Genomic DNA, 21,252 nt, shown 5'->3' with positions numbered 1-21,252 from the left:
AAGCTGCAAAAGACACAGGCGCAAGTGGAACGTACAAAACATGGTGACATTAATCTTTAAGTAAATATAATGTGCGATATATTGCATCACCAAAAATTATTGAGGTCATGTACATATATTGCGCGATAAGTCGATATATTGATTATTGCGACAGGCCTAGCCCTGCAGCTCTCCGACACAGGCTCCAATTTATTGCTTTTCTACAGCTTGCTATGTTTCACCATTCCTAATATTCATCCACTGATGTACAAATGCAGTTGTGTTTTATAAAAAAATTTATTTTGTATTTACGCAGATTGAACAAAATCCTCGTACATAAAGTGGAAGATTAATGAAATGCTCAAATTAAGTTTGTCTCACGATTTTATTCAGAACAGTAAGATTATGTTTTATTCATGCATATGTATTTACTATTCATGAGATAATGCATCAGTATTTCATGACATCATAACCAGCACGTCTGTGAACGACAGCTGTCCCCACCAGAATGACATGCATGATGACGTGCATGACACAGTCTCTGGCATTTCCTGCCCTGGAGTTTAATGTCAGGATGTGATGAGGTACTTCATCCCTCACTGTGCTCTTTCAACCAGTGAAAGAATAGCTTGAACAGCTCTACAACAGTGTAGAAAATGCTGCCACCTCATTTACTGAGACCGTGTGTGTGCTCGAGCCAGACCGAGATGCTACGGAATGCAGTTTTTGCTGTGTGTGTGTGTATGTGCGTGCGTTCTTAAAAAGTTTCTTTTATTGACTGTGTTTGATCCTCCTTCGCCTCTGCAGTTTGCAAAGTCAAATATGTCAAGTCAGACCCTTTTTTTATCTTAGTGAAAGTCAAGCTCTTCATGCAAATCATCACGTGCTGCTCCTAACCTGATGATGTGCTCCAAATGAGGACTTTGTTCCTTGTATCTTGTATCTGGTAACTACAGACTTACCCAGAACCAGACCATATTGTTCCTCACACAAAGCCATATAGATAATGCAACATAGCCGGGAGCTGTAACATGCCGCAGTGAGGAAATGTGTGCACATATGTGTGTGTTTTAAGTTTAATTAACGTGAAAGACACCAACAAACAGCCCACTAACAGACAGATAGGGTGAGAGAGAGAAACAAAGATTTTTACAAGAGTTACACGTTGAAGTTTAAGCTAATACATAGGGATAGGGGTTTGTTCAAAGCAGTAATGATGTTTGCCTTAGCAAACAGCACTAATGTGAAAGATAAACAGATGGAGAGACAGACAGGCATTTCATCCATTGAAAGGGGATGATGTCATTGTCTGTGTGTATGCGGTCAGCGTTATGCTTAAACAGGTAACAGCTGTTACACCTGTCGCACGTGCACACACCTGAGTAGGCGGAGCTGCACAGGCATTTGTGTGCTGACTCTGAGAAGCTTCATTCCTGATGTCTTTCTCTGGCTCTCACACTGAGAATGCATGTACAGTGGCCCCAAAATGTATTTGGTCACTTAAGACACATTTAAAAATGTATGAATGTTATTGCATTAGATTAAGGATGTGCTGATATTAAAATTCTGGCTGATATGAAAATCTCATCGTATTTATAGGTTATCTTCCATAACCTGGAAATAATTATTAAATATTAAAATAGCTTATTGTTTAAATATTTAAGGTAATGAATTAAATAACAATATTATTAAATAATATTACATTTGTATGCTATTTTGACTGAATAAATAAAAAATGTTAAAACTAGAATCAAATTTGTATTGTTTTAAATGCTGCAAGTGAATATAGACATCACAGCATTATAATGTACAGTATCAAAATGGATATATTAATGTGAAGATATGTTAAAAATGACATTAAACAGTGTTTATTACATTATTAATGGTTTTGAAAATTACTTTTTTAAGGAAGTGTTAGATGCCATTTTACCATTATTTTTTGGGTGAACTATTAACTCTTCAACCCAATAAAGCCTACTCAATCATATTTGATAAGCAAATTTCAAATGCCTCTAAATTATTAACATGATCAGAACTTTTTTGAAAACTTTTGTACACAATCTACTACATCCCTTCTGCCGTTTGATTGATTATACTTTTAAAGGCCTTTTAGTTGAATTCTATGAAATGTCCATCTTCAGATTGCTTTTAAATCGTTACTGATTTTTATATATAAGTATGAGCTCCAAATTCTCCTATATCATACTATATAAGTCATGAAGCCTGATATATTAAATATGATACTCAACAAAAGATTAGATTTATCTATAAAATTTTATATGTCAGGCTATAATGTATATCTATAATTAATGTGTGAATGTGTTGAACTACAGCTGTGTTTTCTCCTCTAGGACAACTAATTTGAATTTGGGGTTGGTTAAAAGTAATTAAAAATGGCTTAGAAAAGTAAAGTTAGCTCAGAGAATAGATCTAGTATCATTCATTTGCAGATGCCCCTTGGTTTGCACTGGTATTAAAAGATTTCTGAGCGCCCACATACTTTTTGGGACTGCTGTATGTATTTGAGAGATGTTCTATAAAAACAGTTTTCACTATAACTGTAAATAAACAGGTAATTTACTTGGCTTATGGGGGTTTGTTTGCGTGTATGTGTGTGTCTCGGACCACCTGATTGTTTGTAGGCTTTCTGGCATTCGTAGTTGCTATGGCAACCCCACGACGATGAACTGAGCTGTGCTGTATTTCACACCAGCGAGCGAGGAAGAGAGAGAGAGAGCAGGAAAAGAAGGAAAGAGAAGGAGAGAAACAGAGTGTTAAAAAAGAGCTATAATGAAGAAATATTTGTGGTGTAGGTGTGAGGGAATCTAGCAGCATTCCTGCTGAGTGAGCAGAGATCTGCTGCCTGTGTGAATATATTTACATGCATTTGTATTTCTGAGTATACACTTGCATGCCTCTGCATTATTTCTGCGTGTGTGAATGTGTCTTTTTGTTTTGTGCATTTTTGTGCGCATAGGCTTAGTTTGTTTTGTTGGTTATATGCTTAGTGTGAATTGCGAAATACAGTACATATATCTCTAGTAGTAGAGCATTATTTTCAAAAATCGAGTTAAACGGTATGCATGTTCATAATATATATATTGCTTAAAAGTTTGGGGTCCGTAACTTTGGAAAGAAATTAATACTTTTATTCAGCAAAAACTAGGAATGCACAATATTATCGGAACGTTATCGTAATCGGACGATAAAGGCTTAAAATGTAAACATCGGCATCGGCCGTTTTGAACTAAATTTATGCCGATATGCCTTGCCGATAAGACAGATAACTCGCATTCAAAAAACCCATTAAATTGATCGAAAGTTTCAGTAAATGCTGTTCTTTTGAATTTTCTTTCTCATCAAAGATTCCATGTTTTCAACATGGATAATAATAAGAAATGTTTCTTGAGCAACAAATCAGCATATTAGAATGATTTCTGAAGAATCATGTGACACTGAAGACTGGAGTAATGGCTACTTTGCCATCACCGGAATAAATTACATTTTAAAATATATAAAAATATAAAAGTTATGTTTAAATTGTGTTCATATTTAACAATATTTTATCAATATTGATCAACATAATGAGCATAAAAGACTTCTTTCAAAAATATTAAAAAAAATATTATTGACAAACTTGTGAATGGTAGTGTGTGTGTATATATATTAGTTTTGACATTTTAGCATTTAATTAACATGCAAACAACATCCTGTGCTTTAGCTGTTGGATGGTTTGCATGGTAAAACTCTCTTGGAAAAGTTACATCTTTAAATTCATCATTTCATTACATTCAGCACTCTGCCGTACTGTTCTTGAACAGAAGAACACGTCTTATGTAAACGCCCCCCTAAGAAAACAGTCAGCCTAGTTACACAGGACTTCTTTAAAAAAACTATTAGTTGAATAGTCACTTAGGCAGCCCAGCAGCTAGTTAAAACATGTTAGTTTTGCACTGCACATCTCTCAACTAAAAGCATGATGTTCTACAGTGGGGACATTCAGTAATTTTTACTGGAAGAAATCTAGTTTTGTCGCATTGCTCGCAGAAACTTATGGTAGCTTGTACTATCTTGAGTGTTTATTTTATCATTCTAGCTGTGTTAGAGTTTGTCTATGTTTAAGTGTGTATTATTAATTAAGTTTGTTTGTTTGTTATTCATAGCTTTTATTCTTCCACATTTTGATTTGCATTACTGTAGTTGGAATATTGTAACAGCAGTCATGGCTCTCGTATGTATGCTTGCACTTCCTCTTGAATGAATTCATAATGCTACTGCTTGACTCACATTTACCTCCAGATATTCCCATGTTATGGCATTTCCTTTTAGTATCTGCCAAATTCCACAATGTTTCTCACCTGCTCTATTACCCATAATCCATCATTAAACTGCACACCCCAGCCCACCTGTGGGGATCAGCTGTATCCTATTATCTTGCAGTCCTGTCTCTCCTCATATCCAGATCTAGAAATTTCTCCTCACCTCTCAAAGTTGGAACAAACTCCTGCTTTTACGTGCATAAACTGAATTGTCTCTGATTCCGTTAAGTGGCATATCAATCGTATTAGAGTGTGAGTGTGTTTAGCTTCTGTTCTGCTCCACAGCTGTTTCTCATCAGCTCGCTAACATACCGAAGAGTCCTGAAGCCACAGATACTGCCATGACAACCCCTGTAGAGCGCTTACCCTCCCCTACTCTCTCTCTCACTGTCACAGTCAGGCATGGTTGTAGATCAATACAGAATTACCAAAGTATTCAAACGCTTGCATAGCACAGGTGTATGAAATAAATAAAAGTGGTTAAAGGGGTCATAATCATGAGAAAATAAAATTTGTATTGATATTTTAAGAGAACAAAGGGTCATAAAAATCCCCAGTATGTCCAACCTCCCGCTTGGGACGTCAGCCTTTCTCATTGGACAAGCCCATTTTGAGAGGCGGGAATCTTCCGAGACCTTAAAGGCCTCACACCAAGGACCCGCCCAGGGTCGGTGGTTTGGTTGAATTCTGAGAAGATGAAGATGTGAGCAAACGCTCCAGGACACCCTAAGTTCGTGCCAGGCTTCGGCCTTGATTTTTCCATTCACCAAGATTCTCTGACTCAAACTGGTTCTTTTTCATCAACCAACTTCAGCAAAGATCAACTTGAACCTTTGGACTGCATCAAGCCTTTCTTTCAGACAGACGAGACGTGCAAGTATTCAAACTTAGTCTTATTAATTGATACATTAGGTATCATTTGCACCAATTCGTCTCCTCCGCATCACCGTAGCAGCATTTTGGAGAGTGTCCACTGAACGCAAACTGCGTATGCTGTTCTACTTGTATGTGTCAGCCGCACCACACAGATTCATTTCCTACGTTTATTTACACTTTTATTTGAACGAAAACAGCGTATCCGTGTGGTGTGGCTGACGAAGACGAACGAAGCTTTTACGGGTTTGGAACAACATGGGGGTAAGTGATTAATGACAAAATTTTTATTTTGGGGTGGAGTAACCCTTTAACAATTTGAGCTGCACATTTCGGTGTGGATTTTGTGAACCTATTGAAGCTTTTATAGAATTTTCTGCCAAGTCTTATTTGCACATTACAGGCATTTGTTGCATTTAAATTTGCATCTTCTAAACTAATAAATCACTCTTTTTCAGACATTTACTGCGTGGTGCAATTCTCATCTACGAAAGGCAGGGACACAGATCGAAAACATTGAGGAGGATTTTAGAGATGGACTCAAACTTATGCTGCTCCTAGAGGTCATTTCAGGTCAGTGACCTCTAACCACAGTCCCACCTTGAACCCAGTCCACCCCTCTACATTTGGAAGCTTGTATCTTTTTTGATGATATAAAAATTAGTTACACAAAGATAGTTACACTAAGTGTATAATTTATAGCATTAGCAGATAGAGAATTTCTTTCATATGTGAACAAAATAGACATTATAACTGAAATATACTTAAAAGAATTGAAAACAAGTTACATTTAATTGAATCAAGAGGTTGTGGATCTAAACTAAATCAGGAAACTGATTTCGTCTCTCTAGTCATACAAATTAAAAAAAAATATATAATATAAAAAATATAAAAATATTTTTATAAAAGAGTACTTGCGTACTATAAGTTAGTTGATAACTGTCAGGAATAAATACGTGATAAAAATATTTATGTACATGATTAAGTCTCCTGAGGGCAGAGTGTTGTGTGTGATGTAATATTATGTAATATTTAAACTGTTTTTCTTTGTAGGAGAACGCTTGGCCAAACCAGAGAGAGGAAAGATGAGAGTCCATAAGATCTCCAATGTGAATAAAGCTCTGGATTTCATTGCAAGCAAAGGAGTCAAACTGGTTTCTATTGGAGCAGAGGGTAGGCCCCTTCAGCAGTGACCTATATCCTGCAGGCTTCCAGGGTCATGAGTTCAGCGTTTCAGCATGTGGGATCAATGACTATCAGACGCTCTGCCTGTGTGTGATATGTGCTTGTATCTCATGTCATATGAAGCCCCTCCCCATTCCATACAGTTAAATAGGTTAGACATGCAGTTTATACCTGACATATATTAGACCAGTCTACAGTGTGTGTGTATTTTTGCTGTTCTCTCTCTTTATAATCCAGAGCAGCATTCCAGGCAGATTAGCCATCTACCAAGGCCTTTGCCTTGGTCACATACTGTTACCATTTTGTGTGTGTGTGTGTGTGTGTGTGTAGCAGAGCCGGGATACACTTACACACACACATACTGGGATGTGTGTGGAGTGTATTATGAGATTAGCCTAAGAAGAGGAAGAGGAAACACGCATGTTTACCTAGATATTTAAATGAGGACTTCCCATACACATCTATGTTTAAAAAAATAAATTAAAATAAAACTTTTTACACATTTAGAAGTAAATGCAGGCATTATTTAGTCTTTATTAACCATTTGTCCATTTGAGAATGTCTCCAAAACAGACCTTTTGGGCACATGTTCAGCAATTTTGTTTTGAAAGTATAACAAAAGTTTAGATGCTTTCTGATTCAGGTATGGCTTTAGTTTGTAAAATGATCTCATTGTTGAGCTGTTACAGTAAATGTGATGCTGGTGTGCATGTGTTTGTTCTGCTCAGAGATTGTTGATGGGAACGCTAAGATGACTCTGGGGATGATCTGGACCATTATCCTTCGCTTCGCCATCCAGGACATCTCAGTGGAGGGTATATATAAATATCACACACACACACACACACACACTTTTTAGTTTATAAGTGATGCATTAGATCTTGAAGAAAAAAAGGCAGTATGCAGTTCATTTGTGTGTATTAAATATCATGAGAGTGAACAGAATGACTGACTAAATTAGCATAATTTTTTTTTATACAGTTCTGCTCTTTTGGCTTTCTGAATATTCATTGTTTAATACAAACGTAATGTCAGGAATTTGTGAGTCATTTAAATGACAATGTTTTCTTTCCACTCCTGAGATTCCATTTGAGATTCCATATGAGTGTGTGTGTGTGCAGAGACCTCAGCTAAAGAAGGCCTGCTGCTGTGGTGCCAGAGGAAAACAGCTCCCTACAAAAACGTCAACATTCAGAATTTCCACATCAGGTGAGCAGACAGGAAATGAGCATTAGAGAGAAGCAGAGTGAATGATGGGAAAAGAGCAAGACTGACAGAGATACTGCAACTGAACGCTAAGCTACAGCATCATATACTACATTTCTCTTTCTGTCTCTCTCCGTCAGTTGGAAGGATGGATTGGGCTTCTGTGCACTCATTCACAGACATCGTCCAGAACTCATTGATTATGGTAAACTGCGCAAGGTGAGGCATTACCAGAACCTCTGACCATATATAGAGACCAGCAGTATGAAAGACCATGACTCATGCTTTGATGTTTGCTCTCACTCAGGACGACCCAATGACTAATCTGAACACCGCCTTTGACGTCGCTGAAAAGTACCTGGACATCCCTAAGATGCTGGATGCAGAAGGTGAGACATGTAGAGGACAGGTTTCTTCCTGTTCCACTTCACTGTGAAACTAGGTTAGACCTCTGTCCTCTGTCTAAATATAGAGCTGTAGGAGGACCGCAGGTATGTGTATAGGCTGAATTTCACTGCATCACTGCAGGCGTGATTGTGGATGTTTCCTTAAAGGGATAGTGTAAAATTACGGTTGAACCCCTGATGTCACATGGATTATTTTACCAATCTCCTTGTACGTCTCTGGACTTGGGAACATTTCAGTTGCGTTGCTGTCTGCAGGGTCAGACAGCTCTCAGATTCCATCAAAAATATCTTAATTTGTGTTCCGAAGATGAACAAAGGTCTTACGCGTTTGAAACGACATGAGGGTGAGTAATTAATGACAGAATTTTCATTTTTGGGTGAACTAACCCTTTAACATAGCCTGTTCAAAGGGATTTTTAGGATAATAGGCTGTGATGTTCAGTCATGAGATGCACTCATGCTCTCATGCACAATGCATGTTGCACTGGATCGATGTTCCTCAAACATTTTTCAATCCTAAGTATTAAGCTTCTGCAGTGAATTCAGCCCAAACCACTTGACGTACAGTCTGCATTTAAACTTTGTTTTACAGATAATTTCATTCTTTCATTTACATTGATAGAATGTTTTAGCGTGCAAGATGGCAATGATGTTTTCATAATATTTGCATAATGAATTGAGATCTTTTTGCATACTGAACTGTCTTTTCTTTCTTGCAACTTTATATTTAAACATAAAGCCACTTTACACGGCAAAGACAGTGTCAACATTGTTTTTTTTTTAGTTCACATAGATAGAAAACAATACACAAATTCACATTTTTACTGGCCCCAACACTAAAAATAATACATTTTATTTTTACAGTGTAGCAGTCCCACAAAGATTTATAATGATGAATATTTTTGAATTTTATAGCATTTATACTAATATATTTATTATAATCAATTTTTAATATTTGTTTATTTATTATAATATATCATGTTCGTTAAAATATATCAATAAATTTTACATTTTCTTTTTAAAATGTAATTACATTTTTAATTTGTATGAAAGCTGGAAATGATACAGCTATAATGTATCTCCACAAGCTAGAGTATTTGAGAGAAATAGGCCTTTTGTGTACATAGAAAAAGTCTTAGATCTTTGAGTTCAGCTCATGAAAAATGGGGGCAAAAACAAAAGTGTTGCGTTTATAATTTTGTTCAGTGTATATAACTGATTTTAAAAAGGCGGACTGCATCTGCACCCCGGCATCCATCCGGACTGCGAACTGTAGCAGCACCACTTTTAAGTGAGCAGCGCGTCTAAACAGCGGAGCTGATCACATAACAAGCGCTCAGGGTCGTTTATGGTAAATATCTTTCAGCGCTATATCCTCTAGTATTTTTATATAAAGCCAAACGCGCTTTATTCAAGTCTTTTCAGCTCCGTGCGCTTTCTCTCTCTCCGGACACATGCCGGCGCCAAGTTCAAGAGCTGCAGATGACACGGTTATTTTAACAACAACAGAAACACGGTGAGCAGCAAGTTATTTTTCTTGCTATATATCTGTAACCTATGACTCTGACTAGCTATTCAAACCAGATGTGACAAGACATTATTCTGACATGTAGCATTATTAATCTGTAGGCTAAGAACATTAAAAAAAAAATATCTAGGCCTAATTATAATTGGGAAAATTGTTTACATGGCTAGGATGGAATTTAAACTTTGAAACTGTTAGTTATCTTTTTTTTCTGCTCAAGATGAGAATGTTTTGATTATTGTAGCTACATTGTTTTTAGTAGGCTAGATACTGCTTTTAAGTAAAATATTAAAATAGTATAGATTTCAGGAGGAAAACCCTGAAAAGAAACAGTATTTTTTTTTTTGTCACATGACCTCCATTTATCTAAATGTAAAAATACAATACATGTAATTTTTTTTTTTTTTTTTTTGTCCGGACCTTTGCTTGGAAGAAAATATAGAGGCCGTGCCTCTTGGAACTTTTACCCCTGACTTATATGTAACCTACATCTTAACACCTCTTTTTTTTTTTACAAAGCAGATCATAGATCATATGTTTTGTCTATAGCCTATAAAACAGCTTCGTAAATAGGAAAATTTCAATACATGAGGATTCTGAATGGGATTTTTTAGCGAGCCATTAAATGACTTGAGGCTCGACTCGGACTCGTGACCAAAGACTCGAGACTTGACTCAGACTCCAGGTTAAAGACTTGTGAACATCTCTGAGCTAGATAATGTTGCCTTGGTGACATTTAAACCAACATAATTTGCATCCGAACATTTGATTTATAACAAAAGAAGAAAAGTGGGAAGTGGCTATACTGGAACATACGGAAGTTCTAAGCGGCCATGCAATATTATTTTTTTTCCTTCTCGTTTTCTCGTTATAACGACTTAATTTTCTCGTGATATCGACATAACGAGTTGTTTTCTCGTTATAACGACTTAATTTCTCGTGATCTCGACATAACGAGAGTTGTTTTCTCGTTATAACGACTTAATTTTCTCGTGATCTCGACAAAGTTTTTTTTTTACAATGATTGTTTGATCTACTGTTGCTATAGTAACGAACTCAACTTTGACACGCATCTGATGGACAGATTAACAATAAAGATTAATAATAAGGAAAAGAGGCACATTACAAATAGCCTACGTCGTTGAAGCCCGTCCTACTGTAGATGAACAGATCCCCGCTTATTAACTAACAATCATGTACCTCAAAGAAGCACAAATAAAGATATAGGTGCAAACAGAATACAGTGACGTCAACCTTGGTTTTAATAAACGGTTATTTTATGACACAGAACGCGTTGGTGAAACTCATGCATCTAGCAAGAACTTAATACACAAAATAGTCATATTGATTCAAGCATTTAACATTTATGAATGAATTAAATGTCAGTAATGAACAATACTGCACAAATTATAGCGATCACGAGGAATGTCCTATTCTATCCCAAATGCTACAGTAAAGTGGATATGTATAGCCTACAACACCCCATCAGTTATATTCAGGTCTATAGTGCCACCTGTTGGCGCAGTTTTGTAACTTAGAGAACAACTTTCGTTATGTCGAGATCACGAGAAAATTAAGTCGTTATAACGAGAAAACAACTCTCGTTATGTTGAGATAACGAGAAAAATTAAATCGTTATAACGAGAAAACAAGAAGGAAAAAAAAAATATTGCATGGCTGCTTAGAACTTCCGTAGGAACATTTCATTTACACAAAAACCTAAACTTAACTAAAACTTTAACACTATTCTTTTGTTGCTCAAAATCATTTATTGCTCAAAGTATTTCCTTCAGGAAAGTCAAACCTTGTTCAAACATTTGTGATGATTAGTTTAATTTTAGGTTGATTATAATAGTTTCATATCCATTCACATTAATAACTCTTTTTTTACACAGGAAGTCATCTCAGATGGGCCTCTGAAGTGTGTGTGATGTGCTCTGATTATTAATTTATTCTCTCATTACTTTAATATCACCCCCTTCTTTCTCTGCAGATATTGTTGGTACGGCCCGTCCCGATGAGAAGGCCATCATGACCTACGTTTCTAGCTTCTACCATGCCTTCTCTGGGGCGCAGAAGGTATCGCAGGGCACCCCTCTTAATGTCATGAACTTCTACACTTACCCAATATGTCCCTCCCCTCACTCCGTTTCTGCTCACTGGGTTTTGTGATCACCAGTAGCAGTGATTACTGGTTGTCGTGGTTTCCTGTTACCGTGACTACTCTCCTAACAGTCTGCCTCTCTCTGACTCTTTGCAGTGCTAAGCACCGCCCCTCAGGGCTCATGCTTCTCCAACAGTTGCATGAATCTCTCCACCTGTTGCATGAAGGAAAGGAAGTCTTGTGATGAAGGCATGAGTGTGTCTCCACTCCAGTCTCCTAAAAAATACTCAAACATTCCTGGCATCAATGAGACTTCCTGGAGATCTCTTCATGCCTTGTATCATTTCTGTAGAACTGTGCCCCCGTTTGCCTTTGTGTCTATGCAGTCTTATACTCTGTGCTTTTTTCTCTCCTTTCCTCTCCACCTCCTTTTCTCTCTCTGTTCCTGCTCCCTCTTTCCCTGGGCAGATATCGTTAGTACGTTGCGTCCCGATGAAAAGGCCATCATGACGTATGTGTCATGTTACTACCACGCCTTCTCAGGCAAACAGAAGGTGAGCACAGACTGACATCAGCCAATCAAGACACAAGCTTCCACATCACAAACCCAGTCAAATCTAGACAGCCAATCAGATCTCTGCTTTCATCAGAACCCCAAATAACTGTGCCAAAGAAGAAATGTAAGAGATGTGTTCTTCACTAACCTGAACGCCTTTTTGAAAAAGAGGAGACTTTCCTTACTTTCCTTACCTTACTTTTCCTTACTTTTAAAAAGAGTACTTATTACGGAAATAATATACTTTAAAAAGAAAATTCTTAAGTGTAAACTGAATGTAATGTTTTCAGATACTTAATTGCATGTTATTTGCAATTAAATGAAAATGATTTACATTTTACATTCATATTAAATGCAATTTGATGCAAAGAGTGTTTTTTGACCCACTTAAGTAGGAGTTAAGTACATCTTAATATGTAATTGCATAAGTACTTCTATTGATTTTCTTTGAAATATGGTGAAAGTGTTCTGCTGTATGTGCTGACAAGCATTTATGGCAAACTAAAATATACTTTAATGTCATTTCTATTGAAACTTCAACAGAATAAAAATCAACACGTATGTTAAAGTGCAGTTTTTAAAACTGTATTTAAGTGTGTTCAGAAACATTCTCTTTAAGTACACTTAAGTGGCCTTTTATTTCATTAATATTGCAAGTATATTGCTACCTGTAAGTACAGTTAAAAAATACTTTTAAGATTTGGTGTGCACATTAAATATAATTAAGCACGCTTCTTTTTCACAAGGGAAATTGTGGTAAGGTCAGTCTTGAATGATGTCACTTACAGGTCAAGATCGCACCTGCTCTTTTGATGATGTCACTGACGGGTCACAGCCTGTCTGGTCTGAAACTTCATTGTGATTTCTTACTCATTTCTTGTTTGGCTGTGATATTTCTTTCTTTCTTTTCTGGGTTTTGTGTCAGTTTTGGTATGCACACACAGAGCTCTGGTATAGAAACCATCAAACTTCTTTACATATCAAATACATGTTGACGATCATGTCCAACTAAAATTCAGCAGAAGGCTTCACTAGGACAGTCGGGTCATTCCTACTCAAATGACTTTTATTGTTCATAATTCATTGTGTGTTAGTACAGAGTTGGTCCAGAAAATAAGTTTAAAATCAATGGCCATTTCCACAGCAGTGAGTCAGCTTAGACAAACTCTTGAGCCTAAAGCCAAAGAAGCCATATCATAAGCAGCATATACGACAAAATAATGTTTACACTTTATAATACAGAGAAAGCATGTTTCTCACTGATGGTGTGAAAGTTACTACTTCATTGTGTTGATTCATCACATCCAGCTGGGTTTCCTCAACTCTGTGTGAGTGTTTCTGAGCTGTTGACTAACATCCCTCGATAAATAGTTAGTAGTCTACATGCTGGGTGTGTGTTCTCTGCACACACAGATCCTGTCTGCTCTTATAAGGCATGAGTCTGACTGTAAACCCACCAGACAGTTCTGCATCAGAAAAACTTCCTTTGACACACTCACATCCACACCCATGTACGATTGTTGTGTGCAATATTAGGATTTTTCTAATTCTCAGAAAAACTCAGTGTCATCATGGTCTAGTAACTGTAACTTGATCAAACTTGCTAGTTTAATTAAAAAAGACACTATTGCATTGTTTTGGTGACAGTCACAGACTCTTTGTTTTCTACAGAATTAAAAAAAAAAACTATTAAATCAAAATTTGGGTTTGGAGTGTCATGAGGATGAGTAGATGATGACAGAATTACATGCTGGGTGTGTGTTCTCTGCACACACAGATCCTGTCTGCTCTTATAAGGCATGAGTCTGACTGTAAACCCACCAGACAGTTCTGCATCAAAAAAACTTCCTTTGACACACTCACATCCACACCCATGTACGATTGTTGTGTGCAATATTAGGATTTTTCTAATTCTCAGAAAAACTCAGTGTCATCATGGTCTAGTAACTGTAACTTGATCAAACTTGCTAGTTTAATTAAAAAAGACACTATTGCATTGTTTTGGTGACAGTCACAGACTCTTTGTTTTCTACAGAATTAAAAAAAAAAAACTATTAAATCAAAAGTTGGGTTTGGAGTGTCATGAGGATGAGTAGATGATGACAGAATTTTGATGGCCAGTTCAGTATTATTTGTACAAAGCAATATCACTTTTTTTATTTGATTAATTTTTGGATTTTAATCATAATCAATTTAAATGTAAATACTATTTTCTATAATATGTGTTCTTTATATTTTTATTTTAAACACAAAGTACAAAAATAGCTTCACTATAAGCCTAGTAATAAAAAAAAATTGGTTTAGATTTTTTTTTCAACTGAACAATGGAAACTGAAACAATGTATGCAGTTCATGTTTTCATTGATTTTTTTTTACATTTAAAAAGTTAAACTTTTGCACTACTCAAAAGAAATGGTCAAATAAATGCTGTTAATGTTTTTCACTGCAGTTTTTCCAATAAAAAAGTACAACTTCTTAATCCACTATTGATAATCATTTTGTGCCAACATAAGCAACATTTCAGATTAGCATTCATAAGATGATCATAAAACTGAGAGCCACTGCCTGAACTCTGTCTGTCACTGACAGCGCTAAACTGAGCTTATCATTGTTTTCTCCTCTTCCTTTCTGGCTTTTAGACTTGCAACTCACTTCCTTACCTCCACCTCCCCCTCCAAAAATACACACATTTATAATTAAACAAGCACAAAAGGGATGTATGATATTGACGTAGCAGTTGATTGCTTTTGGTAACGGTAATAAAGTGACTTGAGCACCTCAACAAACTTAAACACACAGAACCTTTACAGCGTTGCCATGGCGCTGATGTGGTTTCCACAGAAACAGAAGCAGATTCACTCTGTCCTTTACCCCTTCAGGCCGAGACAGCAGCCAATCGGATCTGCAAAGTCCTGGCTGTCAATCAGGAGAACGAACAACTGATGGAAGACTATGAGAAACTGGCCAGTGATGTGAGCACACTCATTTATGTTCTCTCCTCTTCACTCCCATCCTTCTCTCCTCTCGTCTCCTCGCCTCTCTTCTCCTGTTGTCTCAACCTGTGCTCATTTAGGGCCAACGAGACGTTTCAGTAATCGAAATTAACTAGCACATTTACTTTACAGTGTTTTTAAGGTCATGGAAAACAGGGCATTTAAAATTCTGCTTTCCAGACCATACAAATCTATGGAAATTAAGAAAATCTCAAAGGATCATGGACATTTTTATACTGAAAATTATTTTGGTAATGCTCAGCTTTAAAATATTTAACAAATCGCTATTTGTGAGAGGAACCTCCAAATTAAATAATTCTACAATAATTGTATAAATTAAAAAAATATGTGAACCCTATGTTTAATTCATAATAAAAAAAAAAAAACAATATGTACCATATTTAAAACCTTCTCTTTTTCTCTCTCTCTACCTCCTTTATCTCATTCTGTCTGCTCCTAACTTTTTCCAATTTGTTTTATCCTCTTTTTTCCCCCCTGTTTTTGTTGTTTCTCCTGATTTTTTTTCTGTCTGTCACTTGCTCTCTTCAGCTTCTGGAGTGGATTCGCAGAACAATCCCATGGTTGGAGAACCGTGTCCCAGAGAACACCATGCAGGCCATGCAGCAGAAGTTGGAGGATTTCCGGGACTACCGACGACTTCACAAACCGCCCAAAGTTCAGGAGAAATGTCAACTGGAGATCAACTTCAACACACTGCAGACCAAACTCCGCCTCAGCAACCGGCCTGCATTCATGCCCTCAGAGGGGAAGATGGTCTCGGTGAGAACCTAACACACTTACAACCTAAGTATCTCAGAGCATTCAACTCTCTTAATTGGATCTGTGATGTTCAATTAATCGTCTGTGTGTGTAGGATATCTCCAGTGCTTGGGGAAGTCTCGAGGGAGCAGAGAAGGGTTATGAAGAGTGGTTACTGAATGAGATTCGCAGACTGGAGAGACTCGACCATCTTGCAGAGAAATTCCGTCAGAAAGCCGCCATCCATGAGGCCTGGACTGACGGTAACACTTCTTTTTATTTGTTTATAAGAATTGAATTCCTCTCTATGGCATGGCTGATCTTTGCTGCTCCCTGTAGGTAAGGAGGAGATGCTGCAGCACAAAGACTATGAGACGGCATCCCTCTCGGACATCAAAGCTTTGCTGAAGAAGCACGAGGCGTTTGAGAGTGATCTTGCAGCTCATCAGGACAGAGTGGAACAGATCGCTGCCATCGCACAGGAGCTCAAGTGAGTAAACGCACGGAAAGATCTGGCCCAGACGCTGCTTCATGCTGCTTCAAGTTTAAATGTTTTGGTCTAGAACATTTCATCTGTAGCTTACACAGTCTGTAATCTTTTGGTGAATCTCTAGTGAGTTGGAGTACTATGATTCTCCCAGTGTAAATGCTCGCTGTCAGCAGATCTGTGATCAGTGGGACTCACTGGGGGTTTTAACTCAGAAACGCAGCGAGGCCTTGCAGGTAAAACACTTCTATCATACACCCATATGGAATTAATTCTTTCTATTCTGACCCGCAGGAAAGGGCAGTGTTGCTTCTTTGGTGACATACTGTGATACAGTGTGTGTGTGATTTTGTGCTGTAAGTGCAGTGCACTCATATGTGTGTCTTGGCTCTATCTCTTCCCTCAGAGGACCGAGAAACTGTTAGAAACGATTGATCAGCTGTACCTGGAGTTTGCCAAAAGGGCGGCGCCCTTTAACAACTGGATGGAGGGAGCCATGGAAGACCTGCAGGACACTTTTATCGTCCACACCATTGAGGAGATACAGGTATTGTATCTTTCATAAATCCATTCATTTATTTATCTCCCTTTTCATTTATTCATGCAATATATATCTGTTGATCTATCTTCACAGTTGTTCCCTCATTTGGACCCTATGAAAATGCCATTTATTAAATATTTTTTAAGCAATATCACACAATATACATTTTTTGTCCATGTTTTAATTTAAACTGTAAACCTCTGTTATGCAGCACTTTGTTTACCAAGAAATTAAAGGAAGTATTCAAATTTTATTTTATTACAGTTTAAAAGATTAATTAGTTTTATGCATTAATTTGACCAGTTTTTGATAGTAAATGTGTATTAAATCATAAAACACAGAATCCAGAAAAATGAAAACAGGAAACACAGAATTTCGGAAAAAATAATACATATTTCATAGGACTATTATTCTTACATTTGTAATAAATTATTAAATTGTTAGTTTTATGAGTTCAATTGATTAGACATTCATTTTAATTATTAAAATTTAAGTAAACCATTAAAATGAAATCCAGAAAAGTTAAAAAGGGACAACACAGAATTATTTTATCTTTCTGTCCATCCGTCCATCCATGCATTTATCCATTTGGTGGATTTCAAATGTGACTGTGAAGTGTTCTTATGCATTTCACATAAAAGTTGATATAAGAGTGAAAATTAAAAAGTTGCAGAGGGGGATTGTTTTGGAAAGTTGTAGCACCTCTCTTTGTGTGTGTGTGTGTGTATGTGTGTATCAGGGACTCAGCACAGCCCATGAGCAGTTTAAAGCCACACTGCCCGAGGCAGATAAGGAACGTCAGGCAATCTTGGGCATCCATAATGAAATTGCTAAAATTGTGCAGACATACCATGTCAACATGGCTGGCACCAACCCCTACACCACCATCAACCCTCAGGAGATCAATGCCAAATGGGATAAGGTCAGGAAATAAACTTGTGCAGGACAAACAGAAGGGAATCAGAGTTTTCAGACAAATATATGACATGTTATATATATATGTATATATAATTATTTAAGAAAATGTGTACAATGAGAGGTGCTTAATTCACCTCCACACTGCTACTCCTCCACAATCTTCCTTTCTCTCTGTCCTCTCAGGTGAGACAGTTAGTACCCCAGAGAGATCAGGCCCTGATAGAAGAACACGCTCGTCAGCAGAATAATGAGAGACTGCGCAGACAGTTTGCTAATCAGGCAAATGTCATTGGGCCCTGGATCCAGACCAAGATGGAGGTGGGACATGAGCTCAACTAACAGAAAATTAATTACATTCTCTTATGGTACTTCAGACAACTTCTGTAAAAAAAAAGATGTCGAAAATGTCCTTGGTGATTAGCTTACATACATGATGACACAAGCAAATTTGTTTGATTTACATACAACACCATTTAAAAGTTTGGGGTCAGTAGGATTTTTTTTTTTTTTTTTTGGAAGGAAATACTTTTATTCAGCAAGGATGCATTAAATTGAACAAAAGTGACAGTAAAGACATTTATGTCACAAATAATTTCAGTTAATCAAATAAATGCGGTTCTTTTAAATTTTCTATTCATCAAAGAATCCTGAAATATTAATGTTTAATATATGTCTTTGGTAAATAGGATATATTATAGGTCAACTAACCATTTGGAGCAAAGTAGACACGGGACTTTCTAAAAAAAAAATGCTATGGGAAGTTAAACAAACAAAAAAAACCTTATATAAGTAGGGCTAGTTAAAATATTACTAGCCCTACTTTGTACTTGCCTACATTAAAATTTGTCGTATGTTAACAATCATCTTAGAGGACAAAATGCATCAAATACTGCTAAATTAGCTCTGAAAACCATTTGGGTGGCTGCAGAAAAAAATTGCAGGAAAAACCTCGGGGCAAAAATTCAGGAAGGATTGTGGTTGGTCTCTTATTTTATTTAATTTTTTAATGTTCTGTACTTAGGAAATTGGCCGAATCTCTATTGAGATGCATGGGACCCTGGAGGATCAGCTGACCCACCTTCGGCAGTATGAGAAGAACATTGTAAACTACAAACCAAAGATCGACCAGCTAGAGGGAGACCATCAACTAATACAGGAAGCACTTATATTTGACAACAAACACACTAACTACACCATGGAGGTATATACACACATAAAATCTCAAATGCTTACTTGCAAACCCCCGGTGCATTGATATGTTCCTGATGTCTCTTTTCTTCCTCTAGCACATCCGTGTAGGTTGGGAGCAGCTCCTCACCACCATCGCTCGCACCATCAACGAGATCGAGAACCAGATTCTGACCCGTGATGCCAAAGGCATCAGCCAGGACCAAATGAATGAGTTCAGAGCCTCGTTCAACCACTTCGATAGAGTCAGTATCACACCGTGCAGTCCAACACCACAGTTTAACATCATTAAGAGCAGTAGGACTTCTGAGACCGTTACTCGGTGACTTCATTTGGGTGGGAACAAGAGAATTGCATAACTTTTTGTTAAAGACATTTCATTTTTTAATTTTGTGATTGGCTGCTGCGACATTTTGTGCGGTACCATGCCGGCTTGGGCAAAATTCAAAGTTTAAAGGCCCGTTCACACAAAGGACTATAAAGATAAAGATAAAGCTGTAGTTTTAAAAATTGTTCTACATGTAAAAGAATGGCAGAGTCCACACCACAACTTAACAGTAACGGCACAGAGGAATGATATCGTTTGAATCATTTTCACAATTACTTTTTTTCTAGCTGATGAATGATAAAAACATTGAATCAGTATTCCAATCAGTAATCATCCTTCTTTAAAGAGCTTGACATTTAAAGCTACAGACAACAAAATTGTAGCGCTTGCTTATATTAAACACAATGTTATTGTGCTTTGGTGTGGGCACTAATATAGTTTACAGTTACTGTTCTTGGTGTGAACAGGAAGAATTTGCTTCCTTTTAGTTGATATGAACTGAATTGGTCATGGGCCATAGGAAGTTCATTTGGAATGACAGAAAGTAGAATTTAATAAATTTAAATTCAAAGAAATTCAGCAGGAAATGACATTCCAGGAAAACAAATGTTTTTCCATCCTGGTCCAAGTCTGTAAGGCCTAAAAAACCTTGAAACTTTAAGCCTTTTTTTTAACTTTTAGACAAGACCTACAAAGATTATCTTGCCAAACTTAACTGTTTCTTGTTAAAACGACAATTTCAAATCATGTTAATTCTACCTCCTTTAAATTCGAATTTCAATTCCACTTCATTTTTGCTACCCTAAATAATAATAAACTCAGTAATTGAATTTTAATTTTAAATAATTTTAATTCTAAGTTGAGCACAAACCTGGTACCTTGCGGTTCCTGTCCTGTTTAAGTACTCGACTTACAACAGCCAAAATTGGCAAAATGCACAAATATCTGAGTTTTTACTTTCATAACAATGCGTTTGTATAATTTACCTGATTTGCATAGAGTGGAATTATGGTATATGTCACCCACACAAGTCCCAGATTACAGGCTGCCATGCTGAAACCCAATGCTGCACTAAAAACCCACACAGTGCCACCCATGACACCTTAAAGGATTAGTTCACTTCCAGAGCAAAAATTTCCTGATAATTTACTCACCCCCACGTCATCCAAGATATTCATGTCTTTCTGTCTTCAGTCGCAAAGAAATGAAACATTCCAGGATTAATGGACTTCAATGGTGGCCAATAGGTTGAAGGTCAAATGCAGTGTCAATGCAGCTTCAAAGGGCTCTACACGATCCCAGCCGAGGAATAAGGGTCTTATCTAACGAAACGATCGGTCATTTTCTAAAAAAATCAATATGCTTTTTAACCACAAATGCATGTCTTGCACTAGCTCTGCAATGCACGTCCGCAAAGTCACGCATGACGTAATCACGTTGGAAAGGTCACGCACGGTTAGCTCTTCGTCTGTGTTCTCAGGTTCAAAAAGGTTGGGTTGGGCAAAAAACTCCATCTCATTTTCTCCTCCAACTTCAAAAACGTCCGACATCGTTGTTTTACCTTTTTTTGTAGGAGCATTTTACTTTCTTTGCACGTTCACTTTGCAAACACTGGGTCGGGACTTCCGCCTACATCATGTGTGACCTTTCCAGTGTGACTACGTAATGCATGAAGTCGAGCTAGTGCAAGACGAGCATTTGTGATTAAAAAGTATATACATTTTTTCTTTTTTTAAGAAAACAACCGATCGTTTTGCTAGATAAGACCCTTATTCCTCGGCTGGGATCGTGTAGAGCCCTTTGAAGCTGCATTGAAATGGCAATTTGACCTTCAGCCCGTTGGCCACCATTGAAGTCATGGAGAAAAAAGTTTTTTTTCCTCAA

The 21,252-nt window shown here is 37.1% G+C and overlaps 1 protein-coding gene across 6 annotated transcripts in view; it reads left to right on the top strand.

Moving 5' to 3' along the window:
* LOC107739883 (alpha-actinin-1) overlaps positions 1-21,252 on the top strand; it is a 31,507-nt gene that overhangs the window by 7,071 nt on the left and 3,184 nt on the right. For 3 of the 6 annotated variants that reach the window (XM_016552122.1, XM_016552120.1, XM_016552125.1), the window contains exons 2-18: positions 5,630-5,744; positions 6,225-6,344; positions 7,085-7,171; positions 7,478-7,565; positions 7,703-7,781; positions 7,870-7,951; positions 11,488-11,573; positions 15,034-15,126; positions 15,697-15,927; positions 16,022-16,169; positions 16,246-16,396; positions 16,521-16,629; positions 16,800-16,940; positions 17,674-17,856; positions 18,036-18,170; positions 18,874-19,053; positions 19,139-19,285. In XM_016552122.1, the coding sequence (XP_016407608.1) occupies positions 5,630-5,744; positions 6,225-6,344; positions 7,085-7,171; positions 7,478-7,565; positions 7,703-7,781; positions 7,870-7,951; positions 11,488-11,573; positions 15,034-15,126; positions 15,697-15,927; positions 16,022-16,169; positions 16,246-16,396; positions 16,521-16,629; positions 16,800-16,940; positions 17,674-17,856; positions 18,036-18,170; positions 18,874-19,053; positions 19,139-19,285 (2,175 nt within the window). Of the gene's footprint in view, positions 1-5,629; positions 5,745-6,224; positions 6,345-6,373; positions 6,508-7,084; positions 7,172-7,477; positions 7,566-7,702; positions 7,782-7,869; positions 7,952-11,487; positions 11,574-12,066; positions 12,153-15,033; positions 15,127-15,696; positions 15,928-16,021; positions 16,170-16,245; positions 16,397-16,520; positions 16,630-16,799; positions 16,941-17,673; positions 17,857-18,035; positions 18,171-18,873; positions 19,054-19,138; positions 19,286-21,252 lie in introns of those variants that run through there. The other 3 variants (XM_016552123.1, XM_016552121.1, XM_016552124.1) reach the window with 2 other exon arrangements.

The sequence above is a fragment of the Sinocyclocheilus rhinocerous genome, unplaced genomic scaffold, assembly GCF_001515625.1.
Source record: "Sinocyclocheilus rhinocerous isolate Xijiao unplaced genomic scaffold, SAMN03320098_v1.1 scaffold1156, whole genome shotgun sequence".
Classification (NCBI taxonomy): Eukaryota; Metazoa; Chordata; class Actinopteri; order Cypriniformes; family Cyprinidae; genus Sinocyclocheilus; species Sinocyclocheilus rhinocerous.
This window is presented reverse-complemented; position numbering and strand designations above follow the sequence as displayed.